Source organism: Chelonoidis abingdonii, chromosome 18 (assembly GCF_003597395.2).
Source record: "Chelonoidis abingdonii isolate Lonesome George chromosome 18, CheloAbing_2.0, whole genome shotgun sequence".
NCBI lineage: Eukaryota > Metazoa > Chordata > Testudines > Testudinidae > Chelonoidis > Chelonoidis abingdonii.
In genome coordinates, this window is record NC_133786.1 from 4,518,172 (window position 1) to 4,540,036 (window position 21,865).

General features: G+C 46.5%; 1 protein-coding gene across 2 annotated transcripts in view; it reads right to left on the bottom strand.

The window, feature by feature from the left end:
- Window positions 1-21,865, bottom strand: part of KIRREL3 (kirre like nephrin family adhesion molecule 3) — a 741,361-nt gene that overhangs the window by 99,305 nt on the left and 620,191 nt on the right. For both annotated transcript variants that reach the window (XM_032772016.2, XM_032772015.2), the window contains exons 8-9: window positions 5,977-6,125; window positions 2,259-2,386 (exon numbers count right to left, since the gene is read on the bottom strand). In XM_032772016.2, coding sequence (XP_032627907.1) covers window positions 2,259-2,386; window positions 5,977-6,125 — 277 coding nt within the window. The remainder of the gene's footprint in view (window positions 1-2,258; window positions 2,387-5,976; window positions 6,126-21,865) is intronic.

The window sequence follows — 21,865 nt, forward strand, 5'->3', positions numbered from 1 at the left end:
TCTCCTGTGGGCAAAAGAACATGCAAGTGCTGAGTGCACCATGGAAACCAGCGCTTGCAGCTTCTTGCCCTGGTCACTCAGACTTGATTGGGCCAGTTATATAAACCAACCACCTTGTCTTCTGCTAAAGCTGTGGGATTCTCCCCATCTTTTCTTTAAAGTGGATTGATTTTCCTGCAGCCTAGTTGCTATGGGATGGGATGGGCACATCAGCCAATGGAGCTGTGAGGTCTGGATGCCGGAGTGATGTGGACTCTATAGCATGGCTTCATAGGCCTATACTCACAGCTGTTTCTTGTAATCTAATGACTCCAGTCTAGGAACCATATAATCCCCCACCCAGTTAGACCAGCTGGGTTAGAGGAGCACAGAATGCACTGTGTATACAAGCAAGAGAGCAGCATCCCTTGTGGACTCTGTACCTGGGAAAGGCGTCATGGTCCAAAAGTGACCCAAGTTACTGCAAAGGGACATCCCAGTCCATCTACCCTCATCCTAAAATGGCACTAGCTACTCCCCCACAAGGAGGATTTAGAGACGTATGAAAGGCTGGAGATAGGAGGATGGAGGGCAGAGGGGAAATGGGGATTTCCCTGGAGGGACTGAGCAGAAGAATCTTCAGGACCACTTGGAAGATGGCGAGAGAGAATCTGTGCTTCACACCCTGCTTTGCTGATGTTTTGCAGTGCATGCATCCTACTCTTCACACTGCTCTGGAAGAACTCGTGGGAAAGCAGCCAGAGATGACTCTGAGCATGGTGAGATGACAATGGCCAAGGGAGTATTGAAGTGGGACCAGGAGGAGCATTGGAGATAGCCGGGAATTTAGCCAGGTGGGCTAGAGGAATGCATATGTACCCCACATATGCACTCTCATAAGAAAAGACCTGGGAGAGGAGCCAGAAGGATTGGTGAAGCTCAAGAGCAGGATCAGGAGGTCCAATATCGAGTCAAGTTCAGGGTCTTGGTCCTTATCTTCAAGGTGCTCAGTGGCCTGGGTCCAATGAATATTTAAGATTGTCTACAGCTCCAGCATGAAGTCTGTAATCAACAATTCTAATCCCATGTCACAGTGGAAATTTCTACAATAGAGGTAAAACTCATCTGTGCAGGAGACAGAGCTTTTTTCGGGGGTGTTCTGAGACTGGTGTGATCTCCCATAGGAACGAAGGACTACCACAAACCTCATCACCCTTCATTGCAAGGGCAAGGTGCACTTCTCTGACCTGCCTTTTCTCACAGGTCCAGAGAGCAGCACGGACATTTATTCAAACAAATACGTAAATAACCCCCTACCAAAATAACAAACCCCATGGCACACACAATCCTCCCCCTGGTAAGGTGATGAGAGAAAGAATGAACCGTATGTTACAGATGTTAATGCACAGCTGAAGCTCAGATACTCCGGTGATGAGGACAGTATAAGAACCTATATAGAATAGAATAGCCCCCAATTCACCACCATTATTCAGTTAAAGCAGTGACTGCTGTAGGGACAGTTGCATTGTGGGCATGTTGCTAGGACTGCTTATATATCAGTACAGATACTACTGCATCTACACAGGCGTGGTGCTGGTAAAGCTACACCGGCAGAAGACTTGTGCCAGTTTGGGAATTGGTTGAACTTTGCCGGCAAAAGTTAAGGCTTTTGTTGGATGGACTCAAAATTGAGTATGGATGGCACTGGTATATATTTCAGATGTCCTATATTTGTGGATCTCTGTTCCACAGCTGAGATGGAAGTTTGCCTACGACATCTGTTTCAGGAAGGGATAATTCCTTACATAGCTACAGACAGCAGGGTCTCATGGACTCTTCATGGGATCAGGGCAGTTATACAGGAGCCAGAGGACGGTTTGACCCTGTGAACCCTGCACGCTCATTGAGGTCAATGAGAACAACTTGCAGAACCGGGCCATAACTAAGCTATTCTAGGTGCTGAGTTCCCATAACTCTCCTTGATTTTGGTGCTCCTCCCTGCGGAATTGTGGTTTATCATTTGTTTTACAGTAAGCACCAATCTCCATTGGAGCTCCTGCACTTGGCAAGAGACAGTCCATCCCCCAAAGAGGTTATGATGAAACAGACTCTCAGAAGGGATGTGATTTGCCCAAGGTCACGCATTAGATCGGTGGCAGAGACTGGCACAGAACCCAGCTCTCCCGAATCCCAGTCCAACGACATGTCCATTCACCTAACATGGCCCTCCAGGGCTCATCCCTGATTCAGAATGTAGTGCAGATGACTGAGATTCTTACCACGCCTGAGCCCCGCTTCATCCAGACGATGGTCAGTGATGGGTTCCCAGTCCAAGCGCAGCTGAACATTGCATCTGACCCCAGGTCGACAAGGAGGGATTGAGGTTCTGTTGCCATCCTGGGACCAACTGTGCATAGGAGACAAGCAGAGAAGGTGACTGTGTGGAGAAATAGAGACAGATCCACCGGCCAGCACTATCCCCAGCCTGATCAGTGACGGGCTAAAGGTTCAACCAAACAGAAGCTCCTGGGCCAAAAGGGCTCTCAGGATGATGCAGGCCCCTGAGCTTCCATCATCTCCCCCCTCCTTGAAGCATGCTCTGTTTTCACAGACTCATGGAAATGTAGGGCTGCAAAGAATCTGAGGAGGTCCCCAGGTCCAGCCCCCTGTGCAAAAGCAGGACCAAGGAAATCTAGACTGGCATGTGGAACCTGTTCTTAAACACCTCCAATGATGAGGATTTCACAACCTCCCTTGGAAGCCTGTCCCGGAGCTTAACTGCAGTTATATATACATATGAAGTTTTCCCTCGTTTCTAACCTAAATCTGCCTTGCTGCCCCTTACTTCTTTTCCTACCTTCAGCAGACCTGAAGAACTATTGATCACTGTCCTCTTTATAATAGCCCTTCACACAGCTGAAGAATGTTATCAAGTCCCCCCTCAGTCATCTTTTCTTCTGACTAAACATGCCCAGATTTCTTAACCTTTCCCCCTAGGTCAGGTTTTCAAAACCTTTGATCATTTTTCTTGCTCTCTTCTGGACTTTCTCCAATTTATCCACATCTTACTTAAAGTGTGGCTCCCAGAACTGGACCCAATATTCCAGCTGAGGCCTCACCAGTGCTGAGCAGAGGACGACAATTGCCTCCCATGTCTTACATACGACACTCCTGCCCCAGAATGATATTAGCCTTTTTTGCAACCGTACCACATTGCTGACTGATATTCAATTTATGATCCACTGTAACCCCTGGATCCTTTCGAGCAGTACGACCTCCTAGCTAATTATTCCTCATTTTGATTGTTTGCATTTGATTTGTTTGCATTTGATTTTTCCTTCCTAAGTGAAGCACTTTGGGGTTGGGGTTGCCTGTCTTTACTGAATTTCATCTTGTTGATTTCAGACCAATTCTCCAATTTGTCAGGGTCGTTTTGAATTCTAATCCTGTTCTCCAAAGTGCTTGCACCTTCTCCCAGCTTGGCGTCATCTGCAAATTTTATAAACGTACTCTCCACTCCATTAGCCAAGTCATTTATGAAAATATTGAATAGCACCAGACCCAAGACTGATCCCTGTGGGACCTCACTAGATTCATACTGCCAGTTTGACAGCATAACTATTCTTTGCATAAAATCTTTCCACCAGTTTTGTATCCACATTATTGTAATTTCAAGTAGACCACATTTCCCTAGTTTGCTTATGAGAATACCATGTGGTACTGTATCAGAAGCTTTACTACAGTGAAGATATATCATGTCTACAGCTTTCCTGCTATTCACTAGGCCAACAACCCTGTCAAAGAATGAAGTTAGGTTAGTTTGGCATGATTTGATCTTGACAAATTCATGCTGGCTATTCCTTATAAACTCCTCAATGTCATTACAAACTGATAGTTAGTAGTTTTTCTTAGGCTATGTCTACGTTAGAGACCTTAAGCGGCACAGCTGCACTGATGCAGCTGCGCCGCTGCCAGATCTCTCATGTAGCTGCTCTGTGCCAACGGGAGAGAGCTCGCCCATCAACATGATTAAACCATCCCCAAAGAGAAGCATTCCCGCTGACATCGCACTGTGCACACTACTACTTATGCCAGCGAAACCCATGTTGCTCAGCGGTGTGTTTTTCACACCCCTGAGCGATGTAGGTTTTGTCAATATGAGTGATAGTGCAGACATGGCCTAAGTAGCTTTCCAGGTATCAAAGTTAAGCTGATTGGGCTATAATTCTCTGAGTCCGATTTGTTCCCTTTCTGAAAGATAGGTACTACATCTGCTCTTCTTCAGTCTCCTGGGACATCAAGCATGAGTTCTCAAAGATAATTGCTAACGGTTCCAAGATTGCTTCAACTAGTTCTTTAGGTACCCTAGGATGAATTTCGCCAGGCCCTCCTGACTTGGAGACATCTAACTTGTCTAAATATTCTCTAACCTGTTCTTTCCCTATTTTGGCTTGCGTTCCTTCCCCCCTTGTTAACATTAATTGTGCTGAATATCTGGTCACCATTAACTCTTTTAGTGAAGACTCACACAAAACAGGCATCAAATACCTCAGGCTTTTTTGTGTCACCAGTTATTAGCTAAGTAATTAGCTTCCCTGCTAAGCAGTCTTTATCTTTCATTTGCTCCCATTATATTTTAAGAACCTCTTCTTATTGCCTTTCATGTCCCTTGCTAGGTGTAACTCATTTTGTGCCTTAGCCTTTCTGGTTTTGTCCCCACGTGCTCGTGCTATTCTTTTGTATTGGGCATTAGCAAATTTGTCCACGCTTCCACTTTTTGTAGGATTCCTTTTTGATTATCAGCCCACTAAAGAGCTCCTGATGCAGCCATATTGGCCCCTTCCTATTCTTCCTATTGTTCTTTTTCCCTTGGGTTTTCTTCCCATGATTTGCTCAGGTTCACAACGAGCTTTAATCCAGCTCTGATTTGTACAGGTTAGCTGCTCAGCTGTGCCTGAACTCTGCTCGGTGCACCTTTAGAGGACGATGGGTATAGGTGGATTTCTACCACCTTCCCTCCCCTGATCTTGAGAGTGACCAGCAGCTGCTGTAACTTGCTGCAAGAACAGTCCCTAGAGGCTGTTTAACTGCTCCAGGATTGCAAGAGCACAATCATTCTAGCCATACCCCCTACCCTCTGCTATGCTCCCTATACCAAAAGGTGCATCAGCAGATCATGCAAAGTTGGCTATCATAGGAGTATAGAATATCAGGGTTGGAAGGGACCTCAAGAGGTCATGTAGTACAACCCCCTGCTCAAAGCAGGACCAATTCCCAACTAAATCATCCCAGCCAGTGCTTTGTCAATCCTGACCTTAAAAACCTCTAAGGAAGGAGATTCCACCACCTCCCTAGGTAACCCAATGTTGTATTGTGTTGCCTACATAGGCAGCAGCCAATCAGCATGATTAATAAATACATCTCTTTGACAAGCCAGGAGAGTCAGGACTAGAAACCTGGTTCTACAGCCCCAGGAAAAGAGGCCTCTGCCTGTACCCATGTAACAGTAGCCACTGGGTTCATTAAGTTAGAGGTAAAAAATAATCTTCACAGTCAACAATCCAGCACGGTGTTAACAAAACCCTTAATAGCTAAGTCACCAAGGAAGCCTCGTTTTCTCTGACTCAGGCTGTGATTACCAAGGCCATCTAGCAGATTGGGATTTCCAATTCCCATTATTTTTAGACAACTTTGAAAGTCCCAGAACTGGTTGCAAAATTAACCAATGTGGGGGTGAGCTTTGGAGCTGATTTTAAGCTGTTCCTTTGGGGCTGGTCTATGTTCCTGAGGGGGAGGGATAGGTCAGTGGTTTGAGCATTGGCCTGCTAAACCCAGGGTTGTAAATTCAAGCCTTGAGGGGGTCATTTAGGGATCTGGGGCAAAAATCTGTTTGGGGACTGGTCCTGCTTTGAGAAGGGGGTTGGATTGGATGACCTTCTCAGGTCCCTTCCAACCCTAATATTCTATGAGTCTATGCAGAAGCAGAGAAGAACTTACAGTAGACATCCACCGTCCTGCTGATGTTGGTACTGCCCAAAGCATTGGTCACCTCACAGGATACTGGCTCAAAGAAGAAGGTGTGGTCCACAATGGTCTCATAGGAGTCACCCAATGCTTCCTTTATAACTTGACCTTTTTTTGCCCATCTGTAGAATAAAAAATAGCAGGGCTGTCTTATTCTGGCAGATCTCATAGAGAGACAAGGGGGTGAGGTCAGAGATCTTTTATTGGAGCAACTTCTGTTGGGGAGACAGAAAAGCTTTGGAGCTGCACAGAGCTCTTTCTCACGTCTCCTGAGCTCTGTATAGCTAGTAAGCGTGTCTCTTGCACCAACAGAAGCTGGTCCAATAAAAGACCTTACTTCACCCACCTTGTCTCTCATATTAGAGACCAATATGGCTATAACAACACTGCAAACAACAATGAAAAACCTCACAGACAAAGTATCAGTTCCTCTACCCCCAGTCACGTCTTCTGATAAATAAGAAGAGCTGACCTTTACAGGCCATTTTTCATGTCACAAGATCCCCAAAGCCAGTACAAGAGCATGCTCCTCTCAGCACCTAAATGCAACTGTCCCAAAGACTGCAGCAGCTGTTGCATTATGCAGTAATTTAGGAGAGGAAGGTGTGAAGAATTCGGTATGGAGGGATTTTAGGTAGCGGAACAGGCCATGCTTTCTGCAGTGAAAGCCAGAGGAATGACACCAGGGATGGAACGGGGATTCTAATTTCCTGGGTCAGGATATCAGGGTTAGCACACATAAAGGTCTACAGAACCTTGAATGCTCACAAGTGGTCAGGACACTGGTTGTATTTAGGCTTGAAGGATTCAATCTTTTATCAGTGAATGTTGGTGAACCTATTGTCCACTGCATGCACCCAGACCGACGGAGAAATATTTCCATCGAAAATAATCGAAATGTACAGACGGGCAAAGTAAGAAACATGCTGTGTGAGAACCTATCTGAGTTGGATTTAAGGATATTTACTTTGCATGTTTTCACGTGACATTGACAGTTGTGTTTTAATGGTCATAGAGATTTAACTTTTTAAATCTCAATGTCTAATGTTGTTAAATAATTAGTCTGACCCCTCTATCATCTGACTTCTCATAATTCTCCACAGCTATGAACATTTAAATGGACAGAAATGAAGAAAGATGCTTAAAGATAAACATTGACATTATCCATCAAAATGATAAACTATGAAAATGGAATTCTGCCAAGCCTAATTGTATTTTACATCTGGGAGGAGGCACCCCCGAGACCCCATTGTACCCTACCACCAGGCTGGGGTATTGAATCTGGACTGACAGAGAAGGGTAAGCGATCTCAACCTCCATTCCCTGCTGAGATACCAACTCATGTCCTGGGATTTCCCTGGAAGTGTCTCATGCAGTTACTGCTCTGGATAAACCTGTATAGCATGTGAAAGCCAATAGCAGCGACATACACAATCTGCATCTGACTATCCAAAGAGTTGCTCATTCAAGGCCTAAGCCAAAACCCACTGAAGTGCGTGGAAAGACTCCGACTGACTACAACAGTCTAGGGATTGCTCTGCTATTGACAAAGCCAGACTGGATTTGGGTACCACACCTGTAATACCAGTGGGGGCCCACGAGGAGTTTAACCGCCTGGCTGCCACTAGGCCTTTGCACACCGACCATGCCATTGAGTACCACAGCCCCTATGTTTCTGCCAGTGACACTGGGCTGCCAACAGGTGCAATGGAAACCCAGCAGCAACGGATACAGTTAATGGAGAACCCCTCCTCCCAGGCACAGAACAGTCCGAGTCCAACACAGACGTTCAGGAGTTCGCATCCTCAGCTGAGTCTGTGTCTGTTACCAGGACTGCAGGCTGCAGCAGAGGACAATAGCCTTGGCCTCTGCCTGTTCTCAAAGCAATTCTCATAGGCAGGAGTGGCCAGCCCACACCTCCCTCCCCTCTCTGGGTTCACGGGGCTCCCCTGCATTTTCAGCTATGGAGCTGAGGGCCTGTCTGCAGTGGGGATTTTAGCACCAACATGGTAACAACTCCCCTCCTCCTCCTCCAACATAAATGTGCTGCAATGGTGCAAAGCAGGCCTTGCACCACTGCGATTTGCCCTGGTTTCAAACCAGCGCTGTGCACCGAGTCCTAAGATGGACACGTCTGAGCAAGGATGTAGACTGGTGGGTTGGGAGAAAAATCCAGCTCAGTGGCTAGTGACTGAAGACCTTAGCTGTTGGTTGCTTGCTGCTTGTGTCTCACTCTTGCAATACAGAATGCCCTTCTGCAGAAGAACATCCTCTGTTTGGACATGATCATACTCAGCATGTAAGGCACTCTAAGGGTTGAGTAGTGCAGATGTTAAAACATCAGCCTTGCTTTGGGGACCTGGCCTCAAGCCCTGATGAGGTCATCACTGGGATCATGAATTTAAGGATTTCATCCTTGTACTTAACAAGACATTTTTCTGTATCACAAAACTGCAACACAAGTGATCACTTCTGCTTAAAGGGACTGACCATAACAAGGAGGCTGCAGATCAGGGTTGAGGGGGTGCAGGACAGGAATAGCAGGGGGGGATCCAGGCCAGGATTGAGGTATCTTGGCAGATCCGAGGGACAAGTAGGAAATTTGTTCAGAACTGTGCCTGCTTCCAGGAAGAGCCATTAATCTCTAGCTTTCATCAGCACCACACTGACCCTTCATTCCTTGCCAAAAGGAACCCATCCCAGTCCATCGTCTGCTGTCCCATACTACTGTGCAGCCCACGCATTACTGCCTGCCACACGTGCTGATTGAAACCATTGCTCTGCATCCCAGCAAACATCTTGGCGCTCTTTTATTGGGGCAGATTCCTCCAGGGAAGTTTTGCAGTGAGAAACACCTTTCACTTGGATGCAAACGGCTTCAAATTTGCAAACACTGAAGAGTCAGCAGAGGAGGAAGCTGCTAACCAATCCCTGGGGGATTGGACCATCTGTACCACTAGCTCCTGCAAAGTCAGCCTGAAAGGTTCATGCCTCTGTTAGCTGAACCTATGCTGTGTTAGCTGAACCCTTCTGTCCCCAAAGTTAATTTAAGATAGCAAAGTTTTTAAAGGCACCCAGCACTATGGCATAGAGGCACCAATTAGATTTGTTAGACAAGTGTGTGGGTCTGTGCGCGCAGCAGGATGTGCCTCTCTGCTGTCCCACCACCACTCCATTTGAGTGCTTCTCTTGGGGATTGTTGTCATTGCTTCCTCAGCATCTGCATCTCCCTGTCCCCACGGCTCAGACCCAGACAGCGACATTATAACAACAACAGATCGTACAGCAAGTTGAGGGTTGATGGATGGAGAACCGCACTAGGAGCATCCCCGATATTCCAGACCACATCGCTGCCATGGCCAGGTGGCTCAAACAGCCCCCACCCCCCTCAGCCTTCCCCCTGGTGCTCTCTGGGAGCTGCGGTTTCTCTCTATGGACTGACAGGGGGCATGTGGCCCAGCAGCAGCGATGCTCCTTCTGAATACTCACAAGAGGCCAAACCCTGATGTCTTTTCTCAGGCAGAGCCCCCCTCAACTTCTCATGGCAGTGCCCACAGCTCCAGTGGAAGTCAGTGGGAGCTGCAGGGTCTGAGCACCTTGCACAGCCCAGCCTGAGTGGAAATGAAGCGAGAACCTGAGATGAATTTCTGAGTGTTACAGCCGTGGAGGAGCTCCCCTTCAGGATGCTCACCAGGCTGCTGAACCAGTCTCAAGTGTTGGGTCCTAAGTGGTCTTGGCTTGCGGGGGCTGGGCAGGCTTTAGGCCCTGTCTGTGGGCCTCCAGGTGCAGACCCTTTGTCTGACACCCCTTCTGGCAGTGGAGACCCCTTAGGCTCTGGCAGTGTGGCTCCCCAGCTGCTGTGGCACGCTCCAGAGTTCCAGTGAAGCTGGGGACCCTCTGATTTGCTGTTTCCCTCTTTGGGAGCTTTGTGACAGTATAGGCGAGTAACACACATTCTGGGAAGGAATCTCTAAACGCACACACTTTACACACAGAGAAAGCACAAGAGAGATACAGATCTCTGGAAAAATAACAAACACTTGCATGTGAGACTCTGCCTCAGTTTCCTCCCTCCTCCTGAAAGCCCTGTGGATCTTAGTGTCTTCCAGAGTCCTGGTCTCTTGTGTGCACCCTCTCCTCTTGCCCAGTCTTGTTTTCTATTTCTGCTCAAGCACACACATATTCCCTCTTGCTTATAAGCACAGTTCTGGTCATGAGTCCCAGTGGCAGACCTCATCCCCCAGCTGTGCTGCAGTCATTTGCACAACCCGCTTAGTTTGGGGGGTAGGGGTGGAGCCAAAAAGAGACATTACCAGTTAATATCCTTCCAGGGAGTCTCCATTGTCCTGAAGGGGCAAGATTCTTCAATTGTTAATGTCTGTCCAATCCAGGGCCACACATCCTGGGGCCTGACCCTGTCCCCTTAACAGAAGATGTATGATGCAAGGAGGCAGTGAAAGACAACCACAAGAGCATGAATGTACAGAATTCATGCCATCCAGGTGGAATTCACATGCTCACATGGACGGGTCACATTGGGATTGGGTGTATCTTGCACTGGCAGCCTGCTTAGCAGAGAGGGCGGTCACGTGGTCTTCACTCCTGGGGGGGCTTTTACCGGGTGAGGATGGCAGATGTTTTGGCAGAATTGCTGTAGGGGTGTCCACTGTCCACCTACGCATGGTTAAGTGACCCTCATTGAACCAGGATGGATGACCTAGGAAGTTTCACACACTGTCTGATGACACAAGCATTTTGAAAGAGTTATTAGCAGTACACATGTGAGCCTATTTGTATGCACTTACTTGCTCTCTTACCTCATTTATCTTCGTGCCTCTAACAGATGCTGACTGGCTACTTGAGTTTCTCTGCACTGCTGGGTTAGGGGGTTTTCAAATCAACTTCTCTACTCCCTCCTTCACTAATTAATCAAGTGACTTTGCTTTTATTTCTGCGGCTGTGTTTAGTGTGCTAATAAGCAAAGCCCCTCATCTCTTTAGGATGAAATCAGCTCCTCGCTAGATAAAGAAGAAGAATACCAGCTCTTCGCCTTGCTAGAGCTCACTATCTCCCTCAACATCTCAACGTGATGGAGAATCGGTAATTAATTAGCACAGGTCATTATCATCTTCAGTGCTCTACCGCTGGGGAAACTGCAGCTGGAGAAGACAAGTGGGTGGCTTACCAAAGATCCTACAGCAAGTCACTGCCAGCACTGGGACTAGAGCCCACAAGGCCTGACTCCCATTCCCCTATGCTGACCATAATACTACACCCCCACTGGACACCAGCTAGGGAGTCAGAGGAGTCACAGATCAGGCCTCCCTCCCTCTCACCTCTCCAGTTGTTGCCCCCCTATCTCTTTTCAAAACTCCTGGAGCACCCCATCCATTCATGTGGCCCTGACTGTCTTTCCCCTCTCCTGGATTTTCTGCAACCACAGCTTCTGCTTTGCCCACTCCACTGAGCCTGCTCTTCCAAGGTCACTAAAGTCATCCCCAAGGCTCTCTTTTGCCTCCTCATCCTCCTTGGCCTCTACAACATGTTCAGAACAGCCAGTTACTCCATCCTTCCTGAGTCTCTCCCCCCGGGTGTCTACATCTCTATGCAGGACTGTCTCTCCAGCTGCTTCTCAGGAATCGCTGTTCCTTTGGATACTGGCTATTTTCTGTGTGTTTGGGGGTTCAGGATGGAGGAGATGGGGGAGGAAGGGGAAGTTGCATGACCTTGTCTCCACTGAAGCACATTTTGATGGCTAAAGCTGGGGGCAGGTCCCTGAAACCCACCCAACAGGCTCAGCTCTTTTGGAAAATTTGCCACTTATTTTGGGGCCGGATGGGGGCTGAGCTCCTCTGCAAATCTGCCCTACAGTCTCCTTCTATCCTGCCATCCTCTCATACTTTCATGCTGCTTTCCTTCCATTATATATTCCTCCTCCCCACCTTCCCTTCAACCTGGGGAAGGGGGTAACAGTGAAGAGCTGGAAGCCGTACAATGAAAAGCCTAGCTTAATTAATTCCTCTCCGTGCAATTAAGAAGCTGTGAGGGATGAGTGCCTAATTGTGCAGGAAGTCCCATGTTTCATTATTAAGTTAGATGAAAGCATTTCATGAGGACTAAGTAACTGGCAGGCATGTAAGTTCATTGCCAAGCTGCATCCCACCTAAAATGCATGTCTGCAAGCCTAGGAAGAAAGGACCCTTGAATCCACCCAACTATTACATTGTAATTACACTGTAAAGAAAGTGCCAACAGACTCAGTCAGTGAGGGGGGGCGCACTGAGATCTAGCTCTGGCCGTGAAGGGATTAATGGTGACTTGAAGGTTCAAGCAGTTTTCATAGATGAAATCAGAAACATAAATGAGTGCACCTGAGGTGAAATCCTGGCCCCACTGAAGTCAATGGAAGTTCTGGTATCCAGGTTTTCCCATGAATACTATGAACAGCTCTGCATGGGAAGAGAGAGCTCAGAGTCCACTTTGCACAAGACTGTGCACTCAGCCCCTTACCTGCTTCTGTGCCCGACCACTTCCTCAGGTGCCAATCAATGACAGCCCTCCTCCCACATTGCATTATCCAAGTCCAAAGCCTTAAAATCAGATTGCACTGGTAGAGGAGAAAAACAGATATAAAGCCACAAGATGCATGGCATTTAAAGATGGACACACCGTAGACTCCCCTGCTATAAATACAACAAGGAGGGCAACAAGCTTGAGTTACAGGATACTGACACTTCTGGGGTATGGCTGAAAAAGTCCTTTCAGTGGGCCAGAGCTGAAGGACCACCATACAGCTCAGGGTCCCAGAAAGAGATGTCACATGTCCCAAACTGGTTTTCCTCTTAGCCAAAGTTCCTCCACCTCTCATTGATCTGTGTGTGGGGACCCTTACCCATGCAGAGCCTCAGGGAGGTCAGTGTGGCTGAGGAATCTATCTATCTATCTATCGATCAATCACTTTTATACCGCTGCCCATCACTGCAGCGTCTGAGCACCTTTCACGTTAAATCAATAGCAACAGTCCCTAGTGGACTGCCTATCTGGATTGGCTTGCGGGATTGAGGCGTTAGTCACCACCCATACCCCAGTTCTCGCTGACTCACATTCTTTTCCTTCCCCCAAAACACATACAACCATAAGGTTATCATCTCTTTAAGTGCCCTCTTCCCTGGTATAAATGGTCTTGGACTCCTCTGAGGTTGGCCTTTGTTAGCACATCCTCCCCAACTCTGTTACGCCAGATCTGTGCATGCATTTCATGTTGCTTACTCATTTCCTGGTGTGGTCCTGAAGCTACACGAGAGCTTATTCACAGACAGCATTTCTGACCCAAATGTAAACAGGAGACATAGGAATTCTCACACGCATGGTGGTTCTTGAGACTAAGCAAGTCCAGACAAATTCAAATAAGAATCTGATCTATGGGACACTTGCCTGAACAAAAGTGAGGTTTTTCCAACTCTGTTGTTCTGCCCTCACATTCATTTTGGGCTCCTTGTGTCACCAATACAACTCTATTACTTGTAACTCTTCTGCATGCTTAGCAGTGTCGCTTGTGAAGCTGTCAGAATAACTTTTCACTTGTCTGCTGGATGCTGTCTCTTTCTTGCTATAATTACTGGTTCATCATTGTCCATAAAGGAGAACATCTGCTGGCACTGCCACTGCAGCTGTCTTCTGAGGGCTTTTCTTCCTCCAGCAACTGCTCCAGGAGAGGCTGGTATATATTTGTGATGTCTTCTCTGATTGTAATTCACTAAGGCTTTGTGTAGCTCTCCGTGTTCAGTTGACATAAGTCCTCATTTCCCCACCATTTATCCTGTTGTTCAAAAACCCCAAATCCTCACCACAGCAGAAATCACCCACACCCACCTATCCACCCACAATACCACTACTGGCAAACTAGAAATATTTTGTAGTTTTGCCTTAAATATTTCTGTTCTATTCAGGTACCTTTAGGGTCCTCATCACCAGACTAGCTCACAACCATTAATGGATTTTTAACCGGATGAAATTCAATGATGATAAATGCAAAGTAATGCTCATTGGAAAACTGAATCCTAACTACACACATAAAATGATGGGGTCTAAATTAGCACTTAAGAAAGATATCGGAGTCATTGTGGATAGTTCTCTGAAAACATCTGCTCAATGTGCAGCGGCAGTCAAAAAAGTGAACAGAATGTTGAGAATTATTAGGAAAGGGATAGATAAGATATAAAATATCAGATTGCCTCTATATAAATCCATCGTACGCCAATCTCTTGAATACTGTGTGCAGATTAAAAAAAAAAGATATAGTGGAATTAGAAGAAGTAGAGAAAAGGGCAAAAAATGATTAGGGGTATGGAATGGCTTCCATATGAGGAGAGATTAATAAGATTTGGACTTTTCAGCTTGGAAAAGAGATGAATAAAGAGAGCTATGATAGAAGTCTATAAAATTATGACTGGTGTGGAGAAAGTAAATAAGGAAGTGTTATTCACTCCTCATAACACAAGAATTAGGGGTCACCAAATAAAAATTAATAGACAGTAGGTTTAAAACAAACAAAAGGAAGTGTTTTTTTCACACCACACACAGTCAACCTGTGGAACTCTTTGCCAGAGGATGTTGTGAAGGCCAAGACTATAACTGGGTTGAAAAAAGAACTAGAGAAGTTCCTTGAGAATAGGTCCATCAATGGCTATTAGCCTGGATGGGCAGGAACGCAAAACCATGCTCTGAAGTATCCCTAGCCTTTGTTTGCCAGAAGCTGGGAATGGGCGATAGGAGACTGATCACTTGACTACTTGTTCTGTTCATTCTCTCTGAAGCACCTGGTGTTGGCCACTGTCAGATGACAAGATACTCTACTAGATGGACCATTGGTCTGATCCAGTATGGCCATTCTTATGTTCTGATGTCACCTCTGTGAGAGAGTGAAATATTATCCTGATTTAATAGGTGCAGACTGAGGCACTGGGTAAATTAAGTCACAAGACTTAATTTGCAATGGGATATGGGAGCTAAATGGATAAAGTTGGGTAAAGCTGGGTGATTCGGAACCAGGCAGATATCTGCATATTGGAGGGGTCTGCATGTGTCAGGTGTGAATGAATTTGGTGAGCTCCACATTACAAAGGAAGAGACCCAGCCGTAGCCCCAGACATGATGAGAGGTGTTAGGGAGTGTTGCTGCTAGCTAGGAATCCAACAGGATCATAAAGCTACACACTATCTTCTCAGGCAGGCAGGCAGGCAGGCAGGCAACCTTCTAAAATGGTGCAGATTCTGCTCCAGCCCATTGCTCGAATGCCTAGGCTTGCAGGTTGTGGGCTTGGACAGTTCACGTGACTCCCCGGTGGTTCAGCCTTTGGCAGTGCTCTGGGCAGTATGCTAGTGTAATCCACACACCTCCTGGGTGTGGTGCTCTGTCCCATCCAGTGGCACTAAGACCACTTAGAGCAGTGGCTCTCAAACTGTTTAACTGGTGACACCTTTGACATAACAAGTCTCTGAGTGAGACCCCCCTTATGAATTAAAAACACTTTTTAATACATTTAACACCATTATAAATACTGGAGGCAAAGCTGGGTTTTGGGTGAAGGCTGACAGCTCGCGACCACCCATGAAATAACCTCGCAACCCCCTGAGGGGTCCCGACCCCCAGTTTGAGAACCCTGACTTAGAGAGAGACTAATGAGCCTGCTACAGCCTTAGCTAACAGCCGTGTGGCTTTTAGCTTATGCAGTAGAGGCTCATGCACTAAGCTCCAGAGGCCACAGGCTTGATCCCACCCGCCGATGACTGGGGACTGTCAATGTTACACTACCTTTGGGGCATCTCTGCAGGCCACATACAGATACATGTGCTCTACAAAATGGCATCTTCCATACAGTGTGATCTCCAATGTATAGCGTTCAGGGGCCGGATAGAATCGTCTCACAGCTTGGCTCCAACCCACAGGCACCAGCTGGACCACACTTTAATAGAGTAATTTTATAATCTACCACTGAAATGCAGACTCCTCTAGGGTGTAACCAAGCTGCTCCTGGACAGCAACAGAAACACAGGACGACAGGCATATCTAACAGAAACTGCAGAGGCTGGCAGAAAATGATACTTCAAGATGGAGTTTGTCCAGGACACCAAAGTTCATACCTCATCACCTGGGAAAAATAAAATGGGTCTCTAGTGCACACAAGAAGTATGGATCTTAGTCTGATGAGAAGAAAAAAAAACACAAGAAATGGCCCCTCCCATAAGCCATCTATCCTGCTAGGGCCCCCAAACATCCACTACTGAATCACCAATCTGTTACTTTAGACTGGCTTCCCCCATCCAGTTACTGGAGCCTGTCTGCCCTTGCTAAGCTTGGCTGTCTAGCTAGCCCACAGCACAAGGAGGTTCAGCAGGAGGCTATGCACACAGTTATTTTACATTGTTGTGAATAATGGTTTATTTATATCTAGTTTTGAAACTACAAGACTAAGAGCCAAATCCCAAAGCCTGAGAACTCAAGAGAGACAAAAACTGTGAGCAATGTATTTCCATCATGAAAAGCAAGAAGCTGGGGTGTGATATGATGCAGGGCCTCTCTGTTGAGTGATCTCCCAGGGGTCGTATGGCTGACAGTCTGGACTAGACTCTGGATAGTGCTACAGCAGGGCAGAAATTGTTACAAAAATATGGCCACCATTCCATTCAAGATGGAAAATTTCAGCAGAGTCAGGACTGACCGGGGGGTGGGGGTGGGGGGCAAGTGGGGCAGTTTGCCCTGGGCCCTGCAGGAGTCCCCTCGAGAATATAGTATTCTATAGCATTGCAACATTTTTTATGGAAGGGGCCCCCAAAATTGCTTTGCCCCAGGCCCCCTGAATCCTCTGGGCAACCTGATCAGGGTATTCAAGAAGCCCTATCTCATAGCCTCATCTCGTGGTGGAGTTTCATGTGGGTAAGGGCCAAAATGCACTGATGGAGGTGAGAGAGGTTACATGAGTCTGATCCACATATAAAACTAGAGAGATAAGAGTGCCTCTGAAGAGCACAGAGCCCTGTTGCTACTGCACCTGGAATATTGCTCAGTTTCAGAAAGATGTAGAAAAACGAGCAGCCAAAATGACACACAGATTAGAGGCTAAAGCATATGAGGAGAGACTAAGGGAGGTAAATTTATATAGTCTAGAAAAGACTCTGGGAAACACAATCACAATCTATAAATGCCTTCAACGTAAAACTATAAATGAAAAGAGAAAATGGTCCCTAATCTCAGAAGATGGTAAGACAAGGAGTATTGGCCTGATGCCAAGAGAGGAAATACTGAAGCTGGCTAGATATTAGGCAGAAGTTCTTAACTGCAAGAGCAATTGTGACAGTGGAATAGACTTCCAAGGGAGACGGCCGAGGCACCATCGCTGCAGACATTCACTAACAGGTTAGAGGAGATGCACGAATGATGGAAGGACAGAGTCTTGCAGAAAAGCAGGGAGTTGGGTTGGAGGGCTCAGACAACTTTTTCTGACCCAGATTAGGTAGGTAAGGGAAAGGAAAGACCTGAAGTTACAGATTAGTTCCCTCTTCTGCTCTGGAGGATGTAACCAGCAGCAGCACTTGAGGGATAAGGGGGAAAGAATTTGCCCTCAGCCAAAATATTTCTGAAGAGGGAACAAGTGATCAAAAATCAGATGAGGCACATGCAGGTATAGTTCCATATAAGGCTTCATTTCAGCCACACTTTGTTATGTTTTATCATTTATAGTAGTTAATAAAAGGTGAATAAATCACTGATAGGTGTTATAAGCATGTTACAGGCATGACTAGTCTGTGTCAGAGATGACGATGAGCACATCAGTAGAAGGTGGTATAGGTGGCTATGTGCCATGGGTATAAATGACCTGTTGGACCTTTTAATAATCTACAGCAGCTGATTAACCATTTATTAACACATGCTAACAATTTATAAACTATTTACATATGGAACCTTAATAGAAACTGTGACCGTAATTTTTTAGGAAGTTCAAAACAATTTGATTAACTTTTTCACGCACTTTTACACACCGGGATTCTGAGTTTGCAGACCCAGAGGTTTTGAACAAGCCTCTGAAGCAGACTTGAACTCTATGTTTTTCATAGATCATCTGTTACTAATAATATGCCATTCAGGAGCAGGACTGGGCATGGAAGGATATGGACAATCTCTGAAAAACAGGCTGTATCTGGAAGGTGGAAACACGGGCAGAGCTAAATGAACAGAATGTACTTCTGTGTCATGATGCAAAACGTGATACCAGCTAATGTTCACACATTTTGGGAGCAGTGATTAATTTAGCATTAATTTTCACATTTCCCTCCAAATTCACAGTCATTTCCATGATGTTTTACAAGTTCCCAACAAAATTTCATAAAACCGCACACAAATTTTGCCTTTTTGGTAAGAGACAATGAGGCTGATAGAGAGTCCAACAAACAGAAATTGATTTTAGTGGGCTTTGGGTTAGGTCCTGTGTAAATGAATGCCTCATTTCCATACTTGCCAATGAAAACAGCTTTTTGCTGCTGCTGCAAAAAGGGGTCATTAGGTAAGATGACAAGGCGGTTTTAACCTGAGTGAAAGAAACCCACCTCTCATCTCTGGTGAAAATGGCCAAGACAAAGGTGGAAGAATAGCCTAGTGGGTCAATTAAGTCATTTGCTCAGGGTCCCGCAGTAAGTCTCCAATTGAACCCAATCCACTAGACGTGCATTCTCCCTCTGACACACACTCCAGGTTGAATTTCATTTTGTTATTTTCCTGTCCACATTTCTAACCTCTCTCAACCCCTCTGCAGTTATTTTCTCTATCCTCCCTCTGCCATGCAGCATCTCCCAAGTCAGTATCTTCTGCAAATTTAATTGGCCCGCATGATGGAGAAAAACAAGTTCCAACCAGGAAATAGATTTTCAGTTCCAAGCTTCAAAGGGGTTATTACAGACAGCAAGGAGAAAACAATGATTAAAAAAATATGAAAAAATACCTTTGCTGGGTCCTTTTAAGTATTAAACACTTATAAATAAGGAGAAAAAAGAACTACAAGCAGATATTCTCCAGAGAAGCAGCAATTTTCTGGGTGAACTGATTACTTTCCAGCTAAAAGTGCAAGCAAACAACACCCCCACTCCTCCCATTCTGGGAGATGTTTGCTTGTGAATAAAGGCTTTTTAAAACATGTCATTTCTGTTTCTGCAGCCAGGCCCGATATTTAAAGGGAATGTAACACGGAGCATGACATCCCAAAGGACTGAACTCCTGGCTCACAGGAAGAACACATTCCAAATCCAGCATCAGGAGTCTTTGCTTTCTTCTGTGTGTTTTAATGCTAAGATCCTTGGAGACTCAAGAGGTCTGCATGCACAGAACCGGCATAGCCCAGGTAGAAGCAATGCCAGTGTGCCTCAAGCCTAAGATGACTAGATGTCCCTATTTTAGAGAGACACTCACGATATTCGGGGCTTTGTCTTATTACCCCCACCCCTATTCTGGTTTTTCACACTTGCTCGCTGTTCACCCTGGAAGGTCTACTTGTAAGGAGAGGCGTGTGATCTCCATGACCCAATGAGCCCTGGGCCTCTCTGGCAACAAAGGGAGAAATCAACATGATTACAGTGGTGGCTTTCTTTACTGTGGGCACTGGCCTGGACTGAGAGCCAACACGCAACTTCACAGTGGCCCCCAAACAGCTGCCGAAAGGTGCCAGTGTTTAGCTAGGACTAACCTGGGCAGGAATCAAACTGGTGTGCTAATGGCAAGGATGTGCCATGAACAATTGCCCTGAGTACAGCCGCAAGAAATCCCAAAGCAGGTGCTTAGCAGAGACATCTGTGCAGAAGTTAAAAATGCACATGGTGAAAGGGTGGGATGGAATCCAGGATTTTCTCCTCTCAAAACACATGCATAATGCAGCCTGCCAGGCCTTGCCTTCTACTAGTAGAGAACAGTGAGACAAACACAAGAGACAAGAAGGATGTGGAAAAATTTGAAAGAGTCCAGTGGAGGGCAACAAAAATGATTAGGGGGCTGGAGCACATGACTTATGAGGAGAGGCTGAGGGAACTGGGATCGTTTAGTCTGCAGAAGAGAAGAATGAGGGAGGATTTGATAGCTGCTTTCAACTACCTGAAAGGGGATTCTAAAGAGGATGAATCTAGACTGTTTTCAATGGCACCAGATGACAGAACAAGGAGTAATGGTCTCAAGTTGCAGTGGGGGAGGTTTAGGTTGGATATTAGGAAAAACTTTTTCACTAGGAGGGTGGTGAAGCACTGGAATGGGTTACCTAGGGAGGTGGTGGAATCTCTTTCCTTAGAGGTTTTTAAGGTCAGGCTTGACAAAGCCCTGGCTGGGATGATTTAGTTGGTGTTGGTCCTGCTTTGAGCAGGGGGTTGGACTAGATGACCTCCTGAGGTCCCTTCCAACCCTGATATTCTATGATTCTATGATTCCACTGCATTGTGCGCTACGTTGTCTGTCTTGCCAGTACTGAGCTCAAGGCTGAATTCTGAATTATATACAGAAGGCTGTCAGACCTTGCATCCATCACAAGGTAGCAGCACTTTGACTGTCCCTGGTGATTACTACACCACTATGTCATGCAATGGTGGGAAACCTGCTAAAAGACAGGTAGGGGAGCAATGAGGTTTTTGGACTGGTGGGTCTTGGGGGCAGGGCTAGCTCTGACCCTCTCATTCCTCATTGGAAGGGCCAGGGGAGAGGGTGGAGCTGGGAATGTTTTCTGCCCACAGCCGTCTTTGCCTTCTCCAGTGGCTGGGCTGGGAGCGCACAAGCTGCAGGGGGTTCTCCTGAGCTGGGGAGTGGGCTGGTGCATTCCCCTCTGATCTCCCAAGACCCGCTTCTGAGGTCTCCCATGTGGCTCCTCTTTGCTTCTGGGCACCCCACAGCCCCCCCAATCCCAAAGATCAGGAGCCCACCCCCACCATGATGAGGCCTGTTTTAGGGCTTTTAGTGAGTGCTGATGATGGGGCCAGGGCCAGGGCCAGGGCCAGGGCCAGGGCCAGGCAGAGGCCACACAGCGCTCCATGGATCCAGGTACCCTGTGCAAAGCATCCTCCCCTCCATTACCAGTGCATGCAGGAATCAGCTGGCTGCTGCCATCTCTTAGATGGGGGCCAAGCTGTTTCAGTGGAGTTTATACCTTATCCAGTGGCGTCTTCCCATTGCTACCCAAACTTTTTATCTTTTCCCCTCATATATAGAGCAAAACCTGTAAGGCCAGACCTTCAGCGGGGATACATAAGCACAGATCTACTGATGTCAATGGAACGACATAGATTTACTCTACCTGGTCCTGGCGTTTTTCGGCTTAAGTGACTTTCATTTCAGACTCAGGAAAACAACAAGGAAAAAACTACAAATACAATGTCTCTAAGCCACCCCTTCTCCCCCATCATTCTGCCCCTGAGACACAAACTAGTAGCCCTCCCGTGTAGCAAGGAGGAAGACAGTGCACAGAAACAGAACGGTGTCTCTCCTTCCCATCACATAGCTACATATTCCACAGACCTGGGGCCTGGCTCTTCTCTCACCTACACCAGTTTGGCCCCCGTGTAAACCTACTGAGTTAAATGGAGTCATGCTGGATTTACACCAGTGCCAGTGAGAGGAGAATCAGGCCCCCTACGCTTCACATGAAACAGCATCCTACCAGCAAAAGACTGCATCAATCTTTACCAATCCCAGAGTGGGGCAGGCCCTTACTACTGAAAAAGTCTAAACAAATGTTGCTGAGACAGAAAAAATAAAGCATTTACCCTGATCTGTGGAAGATAGATTGATTGATTAGCATTGTCACGGACAGATAGATAGCACCTCTTTCATGCTCCAGATG